The following is an 11,338-nucleotide window of genomic DNA, read 5'->3' as shown; positions in this document are numbered from 1 at the left end:
GATTGGTCAAGTAATCAGGAACATCTGCCATTTGCCGAAAGAAAAGAAAATTGAGAAAAGAAACGGATGAGAAAAAATTTGCAGCGGAAATGGTGGATACCAGAATCATGAAGGTAAAAACAGAGAGTGCAAAGGGTTTCATTCTGAGATGAAAGAATGATTTTCTAATCTGTGAAGAATTACAATGTCTATATTTATACACACCTTATTTACAAAAATAATCTTTAATTCAACTACTCTAACTTTCTAACTGAATCACGTGGCATCTGTTATAACATTTGAAGAGATGACGTGGCTCTCTTCTTTTGTTCTGTCACTTCCTTTTTTATCCACGTTAGAAGTAACATTTTCACCCAATAGCTAACCCATTGATTTTAGGATGCAGATGCAGTCTTAAAAAGGAGCAAACTCATGCAAAGTCCTTGTATAGATTTCACCCAAAACCAAAAAAAAGTCCTAGTTTTGAAACACTTTGTCATCACTTCTTGGAATCTGAAGTAATAAGTGAGGCAGATAATCAGACTAGCAAGACTATAGATGCGGGGATTAGGGAGTGATCAGTGCTTGAAAGCTAAATATCATATAAGCTAGAGTAAACTAGTAACAAATATGTTTGACAAGCATCATTTAGGAAGAACAAAAACAACCCTGTCAATTATAACAACCTAACTGAACTGTATTGACATTAATCATACAGTTAATTTCATCAAGTAATGACAATCTCTATCCAGAAATTTCATCCCGCAGGACAGCTATAAAAACAGCAATGGTTCCACCTGCAGCAAGTGTATTGTAATGTCCCACATCGGTTGGAGAGGGGAACGAAGCATGCCTTATAAGGGTGTGGATACCTCTTCTAGTGTGAGGCATTTTGTAGGGTGTCCCAAGAAACAAAACCGTGAGCTCACGGTGCTTGTGCGCGGGGCAAAGCGGACAATATCATGCTACAGGGTTTGGGGCTGTTACATTTGGTATCAGAGCCAGCGGGGACGCTGTATTCCCAGTGGGGAGGATGTAATGTCCCACATCGGTTGGAGAGGGGAACGAAGCATGCCTTATAAGGGTGTGGATACCTCTTCTAGTGTGAGGCCTTTTGTGGGGTGTCCCAAGAAACAAAACCGTGAGCTCGACGATGCTTGTGCGCGGGGCAAAGCGGACAATATCATGCTACAGGGTTTGGGGCTGTTACATGTATATAAAGATCTACTAGTTTTATGTCATAGATATACACTTAGCAACAATGACATAAATCTACAAACTAAACAAATGCATGATTCATAAGATCCACTAGTGAAACTTCTCATCTTCCCCTATATTTAAATTTTGTATTCAGAGGAATACAACCCATTATACAATTAAAAGATCCATTCCAAAGAATACCACCACTCCAGAAACATGTTCCCGGCCACATAATTAAGCACGCAGTGAAAAGGGTTAAAGACATAAAATCTTCTCAGCATAAACAGAAAAGACAACCATAAAATTCAGGTCCTGATAAGCATAAATTGATAGTTAAACTAAAATTATAACAGGAATCAAATAGTCAAAGAACCCACTTGATTCAACAGCAATCATTGTCAAATTTCATGAAATCCTTGTACCCAATATTGAAGTTAAGTACCTAAAATAGAATAGAAGTCATATTCTTTATCTGAAAAAATTGTTAAATCTTCAACAACAATCTACAGAGCCTAAGAAGAAACAACCACATTGATTAAAATAACTGCAAGAAATAAAATATCCATAAATTAAAAAATAAAATGAAAAAAGAAAATCACTTTTTTTTCTTAAGTTGTTTAACATTTTTGGCATTAGATTGTTTTCTGGTTTTGCGTTTTCTGGTGAGAGCAAACTCTCCAAATTTATGACCCACTTTTCCCTCCGTCTTCTTAACGACGCCGTTTGCGTGTAGGCCATATAACTACCATTAAATCTAAAAATTTGTTGCCGAAGCCGTTTCTTATGTGCAAGCCACAAACTGAGTCAATCACATATAGATAATTTTGTTAAGATTTTCTTTTGATTTATAAAACCTATCAAGTTTCAAAAGAAATCAATCACATATAGATAATTCTGTAGATGATAATTCTGTAGATGATAATTCTAAAACCTAATGGATTTAATTTTCAAGTTTTTAAAAGTGTAGATATATCATTTAGTTAGTTGCACTACGATAATGAGAGAAAAATTTCAAACTATTTGTAATTACATTATATAATTATAAGATAATTAGGAATATTGCGTAACTATATTTCAAAATAGAATAATGATAACGCGTTAAGAAGTTAAATTCAATTAAGAAGCACTCAAGATGATAATAAATCTTAACAACATAATAAATATTTTTTTCTCTGCCGTTAAAAATGGGAAAGTTGTTAGTTTTTCATCTCGTAAAATTGATATAGGACACTAGTTGGATTACATTAGACCCTTGAAGAACATTTTATCCAAGTTAGCGGAAGATTAGAAGGCTTATAGGTGAAAGAAAGCTATATATATATTCTGGTTTAAATCAAGGGTTATGGTTCTCAACGAAATCTTAAGAAGAGACCATTGTTCACGTAAGAGAGTTACGGAGAAGATGTCAAACAAGGATTTGAAGGACAAGTACAAGAACCACAAGGAATCATCATCATGGGCATGGTCAAAGTGTTTTCATCATGGTAGTGGAAGATTTACTGCTATGGGAAATGCACAACAATGGAATAATGTTGTTGACTTGTCTAATCTGTTCATTGGGCACAAGTTTTCTCAAGGTGCTTATAGTAAGCTTCATCGTGGTATATATAATAAGGAACCTGTTGCTGTTAAAATTGTGAGTGTACCTGAGGATGAAGCAATGGGAAACTTGGCTTCAAAGTTAAAGACACAGTTCATCAGAGAAGTCACGTTTTTATCTCATCTCCACCATCAAAATGTTATAAAGTTCATAGGAGCATGCAAAGACACAGATGTTTATTGCATTCTCACGGAGTATCTATACAATGGTTCTTTAAGGGCATATTTGAACAAGTTAGAGTCCAAACCAATTTGTGTGAAGGAGGTAATAGGTTTTGCTTTGGATATTGCACGTGGAATGGAGTATATACATGCACAAGGTATCATTCATAGAGACCTTAAACCGGAGAATGTGCTTGTTGATGGGGACTTACATCTCAAAATTGCTGATTTTGGGGCTTCATGTGAGGCTTCAAAGTGTGACAACTCATTGAGTGGTACCTACCGTTGGATGGCACCAGAGATGATCAAAGGCAAACGTTATGGGAGAAAGGTTGATGTCTACAGTTTTGGGCTTATTCTTTGGGAAATGGTGAGTGGCAAAATGCCATTTGAGGATATAACTCCAATACAGGTTGCTATTGCTGTGAAAAATAAGGATTTAAGGCCTGTTATTCCTTCAACATGTCCACCTGTTATTAGAAATTTGATTCAACAATGTTGGGCCTCAAAACCAGAGAAGAGGCCCGAGTTCTGCAAGATTGTTCAGGTTTTGAAGCAGTTTGATCAATCTTTATTAGCCACTGATGGAACCCTGAATCTGATGCAAAAACCCTGTAGCCAAGATCATCATCATCTTAAGAAAGATTTTCTTCATTGGATTCAAAAGATTGGCCATGTGCATTGAACAGTGGCCCAACTTTTGTAATTTTACCATTTTAAATTGTAATTAGAAATGAAGAGTTGTTTCAGATATTTGTCATTATGTCAATAAATTTCATTCTTTCTATTCAATATTTTGGATTGTGGGGATGGGGTTCACTTTGTTTAACAGCTCATTTATTATGGTATATTTATGAAAAGTAAAATGGAGAAAAAGGAATGTATACATGAATTCAAGGTTAAGCTAATGGATGGCTTTCTAAGAATTAAAACGAAACACAATAAGGCCAATAACAAACAACCTCTGCGAAAAAGTAAGGATAAGTTTTAGAGCTCTTTCATGTGTGTGTATATATTGTAAAGAAGAACCTTTTGAGGCAAACAATTATCATAGATATTCATGAAATTATGGTTTAAGAGAGAGAGAAAAAAAAATGAGCATGTGAGAACAAAGGACACCACACATACATATAGGTGCAATATATACAGACTGTCAATTTCTTTCCTCCCAATAGAAGAATCAATGTGGACAGGGTAGAGGTCTACAGCTGATGAATATGAAGCAGTCCATGGCCCATTATCAATTGATAAATTCTGATTTCCTGCTTGTGTCTCACTTATCTTATTTTCTTCTATCGCATAGTAATAGTCTAGGGTGTACATGGGTCGAACAAAACCGAATTTTTTGAAAAATCGAACCGAATTGGTTTAAACGGTTCGGTTCAAAATAGTTCGGTTCGGTTCGGTTCAGTTCAAAACCAGTTCGGTTCGGTTCGGAAGTGGTTCGGTTCGGTTCGGAACTGGTTCGGGTCGGTTCCATTCTGAAAAATAAAATAAAAATAAAGTAATAAAAATTAGTTTGGTTCGGTTCAAAAACGGTTTGGTTCGGTTAAAAAACGGTTTGGTTTTTTAAGAGGAATAGTTTGACTATAAATAAAAAACGGTTCGGTTAAAAATTAGGAAAATAGTTGTCTCATGTTATAGAAATAGAATTACAAGACCGACCCACATGTAAAATGAGAGAGAAAAAATAGATGTGGGACTATAATATCCCTAACCTAATTAAATAGTAAGTTACATGTTATTAAGTAAATTGGCATGTATTAGTGAGTTAAAATAAGTAAAAGGCCTAATTAAATTAATTAGGGTCACTTTTGAGGTAAAAAGTATACTCAGTGAAAATTAAGGGGTATAAATGGGTGTCGGCAAACTCCTAGAAAAATATTCCAGACACTTGGGTAAAGTTTGGTGATTAATGGAGTTGAATAGATAGATGAACCAATACCCACTTTATTCCACTTAACCAAAGTTAAGTGACCATGCCATAAAAGAACCCAAAATCCCTCACATTCCCGTCGACAACAAGAAAAGAAAAGAGAAGAAAGAAAGAAAGAAGGAGCGGAGGAGAGGGAGAAGAGATCCCTAGCTCCCTCCATTCTTAACCTTTTTTCTTGATTCAAAAGCCTAAACCACTTAGATTCTTTCGCCTCATCCTTAATCCTAGCTTGGTTCTTAGTGGGGAGTGGTGTGTTGTGGGATTTCTCTCTCCAAAGTTTCGACCCATTTGGAAAGTGGAGAGATTTGTTGGCTTCTACCTCCATGGAAGCTTGAGGAGCAACCTTGCCTTGTTGTGTGATCCATGGTGGTGAGTTTTCCACTCTCTTTCACACAAATTCCTTGAGTTTTGCATGATTTAGGTTTTGATGAATAGTGTTTTAGGGTTTTATGATAATGTGAGTAGATTGGCTATGTTCTAGGAAGATTGAGACTTAGTGTATGTTGTGAAAAATGCTAGGAAGGTTAAATAAACGGTAGAAATGAGTTTAGATTGTTATTTAAGCTATGTTCAAAATCTTGGAAAATTCATACTTGAAATATCGAGTTTCTTGCATTGTTGAGCTATAGCTTGGATTGGTTGTGTTGATGGTGTCCTTTGTGTTTATAGGATTGAAGCAAAAGGAACCACATTGAGTGACCAACCATTAGTGGAAGCCATGGAGCTTGAGTAGCTCATTTGGATTGGGTGTGTTGGTGATTGGAAGGAATTACGAAGTTGAGATCCCAAGAAGGATTGTTGGATAGGTGAGCTAGAAGAAAGCTTGCAAAAGGAGGGAAAGCGTTAAGAGGTAAACCTTTGGATCTTGGAGGTTAATCCCTCTCGTTGTTCCACCATTGCTTTTATGGAAGTGATGGTTTATGAATGGATGATTGAGTGGTAATGTTAGTATTATGGTATGTTTGCATTCATATAGTATTGTTGTGTCATTGGAGAAAGGGCCAGTGGACAAGCACTAGGGGCTAGGTTGTATGCTTAGTGGAAAGGACTAAGATGCAACTGAAGCGTGTGTGATGATTTGATTGTTTAATTCTGTGGCCATTTGAATGCATGAGTATGCTGTAATTAAATCATTACTGTTATTGCCTCTGGATATATGATGCATTACATGCCATGTGGATACTAACCCTTCATGCAGGAAGTGAACTCTGGGGTTGGAGGAGCTCTCCAAGAACCCTGGGTTTATTGAGTTTTATCTCACCCCGTGTTGTGGGGCATCATTTCAGGTACGGTTAGAGGTGAGGTTGACAGAGGCAAGAAGCGTGAGTAGATGGTACCTGACATATGATATTTTGAAATTCCTTACATGTAGAGATACCATGTATAGGACTTCTATTTGAAAGTCAATTGTCATATGTATATTATGCTTTATTGGATGGACTTAGCCTATGCTCATCTCTTCTGGTACCTCTTTTGTTGCTGAGAGCCAAGGGATTGAGCATAGTTATTTTGTAGCTAAGTCCCATGAATTGTAATTAAGACTTGTTGTAATTAATGAAGATGTATGTATGATGAAATGGTATGCATGCTTCTCCTAGTGTATGAGTACCTTGAAAGACTAGAATTCATGCATTGAAAGAATGATATGATTGTCAATTAGGTGAAAGAAGACCTCTAGGTTGAAAATTCAAGTAAAAGTAAAGATATACCATCTTGTTGTCCAATTTTCGTATCTTATATGATAGATTTGGATCCTTGTGTCCTCATGGAAGTTGTAGATATTTTTCTTAGCTTTCCATAGAAACCAAGATTGTGTAAATTAGATGAGTAAAACTCAAGTTATGAGTAGAATAGCATAGGAGGTCAAATTGTCCTGTTTTGGGTGTTTGCTGCAGTACATCCACGCTCTGAGCGTGAGATTCACGCTCTCAGCGTCAACCTTTCTGTTTGCCCACGATATGGGCGTGGGGGTCTTGGGAATTTTGCACCCTTTTCTTAGAAAATGCGTAACTTGAGCTACGGTGCTCCGATTTGAGCGCGATTTGAAACCACGCGTAGCTAATGAAAAATCGTATAACATATTAGAACTTGGAGGCCATAAAATTAGAATAGGAATTTCTTAAATAAATAAAGGATGGATGCATTTATTTTCTAAAAGCAATTAAAGTGGGACCTACAGTGATAATTCCACATATAGTTGAGTTATAATCACAATACATGGATTGATTTAATTACGGAAATGGATTTTGAACAAAAGCTTTTATAAATAAAAAGGAAAAAAGGTTATCCGTGTTTTAATTCAATCTTGTGATTGTAACTGCGCATAATGTCGTACGTAATGATAACAATCCAGTTCTAGAACAGGGTGTTACAGGGACCCATCTCCACTTTGTGTGTGTAGGAAACTTGTTTATCTTATGCAACATAAGATAAATATAATCCATTATTTTAACTTCTAGAAATTAATTGAATTGCCAACATAGGTGGGCACAGTTGGCTAAGGGTTTGGTCTATATCCCTTAAGGGCGTGGGTTCAAACCCCGCTGGAAGATGTGAGGACTTAGTTGGTGGGTGATATGTAATCCCTTCCAGAAATCCTCAAAGAGGTTGGAGAGTCTTACCTGACTCTAGTGGGATACCGGTGTCTAACCTCACTTAAATTTTTTTGTATTAAAAAAAATTAATTGAATTAATTATTGAATTTTGGCTTTAGTGAATATTTGAATTATGATTTGAAAAATTATGTTACGATCATTGAATTTGGGTTTTACTCTAGTAGATGTTGAATATGAAAATTATGATATTATTGGATAATGGATTTGAAAATTATGATGGATTAGGAAATTATGATATTCTTGAAAAATTGAATTTGGAAATTATACTCTTGATTAAATTGATGTGAAAATTACGAAAAATATTTGAGAAAATTTTTCCAATTATAAGGATTTTGACAAGATTGAATTTTATTGATTGTGTGTGATTAATAAATAATAGTGGAAAGATAGCTTTTGAGATGGTACCTCCTGAAAGTGATGAACACAACTTTTGGGCTTTATGCCTTCGATATTAAATGATGAGACAATGATGTTTTCTGTTCTTTCCAAAGTGGTATATGGCAACAGGGTTTTCAGGGGTACTAGTAGCAACTTTGGGAAGAGGTGTGCACACTAGAATTTGATATTTTGATATGGCCAATTTTGATTATATGTGACTGGCAACAGAGTTTCTCGGATCTACCATGGTTCTCTTCCCACTAAATACACAATGAATTAAATAAAGATTAATATAAGGGAAAAGTGTGTGTCCTTTAAAAGGACACACACTTATATCCTTTTAAGAGAGATAAAGGAATAAACTATGGGAGAGAGAGAGTGGAGGAAAAAATTTATAATTCAAATTTAAAAAGATACACTACATTTATCTAAAAGGACCATTCTTTTAAATGATAGACATTTTTCCCTTAATATAATTAATAACGAGTTGATACTTGATTTGAAATTTTGAATTATATTACTTGATTTGATTATTATGATTATATTTTAATTTTTAATTTTTGTATATTGGATTGGGATTACCAGTTTTGCTGACTATTTGTGTGTGTTTCGCTGCAATGATCCTTCGGGAGAGTAGATTTTGAGTGAAACAAGTTGCAAAGGATGGGGCTAGTTGTGGGCAGTGAGGATAACGACTCAGATATTTCTAGCTAGTTCCTAAGTTTGGAAATTTTATGAGATTTAATAAATGCATAAGACATATTTCCTTTAGTTAAACTTTAGTCTTTGGTTTTATTTTAATGTAATAAATTTTGCCTTGCACTTGTCCATAGTACAAGTGTGGCGGTAACATTTCCCAAATTTGGTTAATTTAAATTTCACAGTTATTTATGATTTTAGAAATTTTATGTTATTATAAATTGTTAAAAATTTGGGGGTGTTACATGGGACTATCCTAAGACTAGGTGAATGTGTGGAATTATGTGGGGTTTTGTGGATCAAAGAACCACCCACCCATGGTCTAATATGGTTAAGTAAAAAGAAAACTGGTTATGACTTGTGAATTGGCATAGGATTGGCATAAGTGTGAAGAAATGAAAGTAAACAATAAAGTGTATGTCTTGTAATTACATGGCATTGTAGCATTTTATTGAGTTTTGTTTTGGTTTCTTTCTCTAGGTGTGCCTAGGGACTGTGAGCATTTGGATTCCTTTGAAGCAAGATAAGTAGTTTGTTCTTCAAGTAAACAAATTGTAAACTCCAAGAGGTAAGCTCTATGTTTAACGAGTCTTTTCCTGCTTTAGTGCTCCACCATGGTTAGTGAACTATGATTGGGTTGTATGATTGTATTTGATGATTTGTAATTAGGGATGTGCAAAATGTCCAATTGATCCAAACCAAATTAAAAACCAAACCAAACCAAATTAAAAAAATTGATTTTTTTAAAACCGGTTAAAAAATATATCCATTTTTTAATTTTAAATATGGTTTGGTTATCCATTTATCAAATGGATTAGATACACTGGATAACCAAATCATATCCACTTTTTTTTTTGAATTTTAAATAACTATTGAGTTTGACAACAAAATCGAACTTCCAACCGTTTGTCTAGCATCAGATCCTACTCGGGTCAAAAAGTATGCATACACCCATTTACATTCTTTTGTGCTAAAACTATTCATTGTATTTTTTATGCTGCATGGAAACTTGGTTTATGGAACTTCAATTGTTTTGTCTGCTAGAGCTGATAGTAATATGAATGCTTTTTTCTTCACCCCTTGAATTTTTCTGGTAAGTGTAGAAGCTACAGAATGATTTTGATGTATCATTTGAGTAAATATTTTTTAGGCTGGATACAAACACAAATTACACAATGAAAACAGTAACTTCTCATACACATGGTTAATATATAAAATTCACAGATAAGTATAAAATCCTAAATTAGAATAAAGCTAATATTTCATAAGTGAGCATTAGTCATTATAGAAGTAACTGTTGTAATATCCATCTATATTGATTTAAAAATATATAAGATAACTAAAAAAAAGCTAAAACTATCACTAGGTATCCAGTAGTATCAAATATAGTGTGTCTATGATTGATATGGAAACCATTTCAAATATGGAAGAGACAATTACTATTAAGTATGAAATGATGTTTAGATATAATATTTGATGTTTTATGTTATTAATTATTTTATTTTATTTTATAAAAAAAACGCAACTCATCAAAGTCTTAAATTTGTTATAAAATCGATTTTAATTTGATAACCGGTTTTTGATTCAAAATCGGTTTTGATTCAAAACCAATTTTGATTCAAAACCAGTTTTGATTTAAAACCGGTTTTGAATTAAAACAAGTTCAAAACCGGTTTTCAATCAAAATCGGTTATAATCCATAAACTGGTTTTGGAACCGGTTTGGAAAAATGAAAACCGGTTTAGAAAAATGAAAACCGATTTTTAAAATATAAAACTGGTTCGGTTTGAAAACCAAACCATTTAAAACCGGTTCGGTTTGGTTTTTGAAAAAAATCGAACTGAACCGCTCCATGCACATCCCTACTTTGTATAGATGCATTCATATAGAGCTATTTGATAACATGATATGATTTGTTCTAATGTGAATTCTGTATTGATCTTTGGCCATTGATTGTTTGTGTACTGATGTCTGCTTGGGATCCTCTCTCGGGACTGACTGTGTACACCTCTGATATGTTCTGGTTCCGCTTGTGTCCCCCCTTGGGAATGACAACGTACGCCTCTGATAAGATATGTACATATGCTTTGTTCTGTTATGATATCTGTTATATGATATTTTGTATACTCTGTATCTGACTCTCATGCAGGAGTGGGTACAGGGATATGGAGAATTCTCTATAAACCTGGAACTTATTGAGATTTGTTATCTCACCCCATTTGGGGACATCATTTCAGGTGTACAGATTGCCGATGAGCTTACACGGGGCAGGGATACGACCCGTGAATAAAGTATATCGCGGACCGAATTTTTGGGTAGCAGTCTGCTACCATTATTTTGGAGGATTGTGATTTGCATTAGTATTCCATTTATTTTGGTGGATCATGATGTCTGATCTGTTACTTTATATATGGTCTGTATATGTTTTGTACATGTTTTTCGCTTTGATGCATGTACAATTATGTATTCAAGCATGTTGATATTATGATGTAGTATTCAGTTATATGATTACTTGTTGGATATGCATGTTGTTAGACATAGTGGCACGGAGCCAAGTTTGTGCATGCGCCCATGGATGAGTATATGGTCCTATATGGATATCTGGTACTTCTGAAATCATATATTGTATAAACTGTTTATCAGGATACCTTGAGAGTGAGATTTGCAAATCCCCGTTTGTTCGATTTACAGACGTCACTCTGTCCGATTTTTGTCTCCGTCAAATAAGAATTAAACTAGCAGAAGTATGCAATGTGATATATCATGTGAA

The 11,338-nt window shown here is 34.7% G+C and overlaps 1 protein-coding gene across 1 annotated transcript; it reads left to right on the top strand.

Moving 5' to 3' along the window:
* Positions 1–2,521: 2,521 nt before the first annotated feature.
* LOC133285041 (serine/threonine/tyrosine-protein kinase HT1-like) lies at positions 2,522–3,625 on the top strand. Its single transcript, XM_061482198.1, has one exon. The coding sequence runs from the start codon at positions 2,522–2,524 to the stop codon at positions 3,623–3,625; it is 1,104 nt and encodes a 367-aa protein (XP_061338182.1).
* The last annotated feature ends 7,713 nt before the right edge of the window (positions 3,626–11,338 follow it).

This window comes from Gastrolobium bilobum, unplaced genomic scaffold (genome assembly GCF_033153095.1).
Source record: "Gastrolobium bilobum isolate Gb01-03AN ecotype WA unplaced genomic scaffold, APGP_CSIRO_Gbil_v1 utg15010, whole genome shotgun sequence".
In the NCBI taxonomy this organism is placed as follows: Eukaryota; Viridiplantae; Streptophyta; class Magnoliopsida; order Fabales; family Fabaceae; genus Gastrolobium; species Gastrolobium bilobum.
Note: the sequence above shows the minus strand (reverse complement) of the source record. Positions and strands in the feature narration are given on the sequence as shown.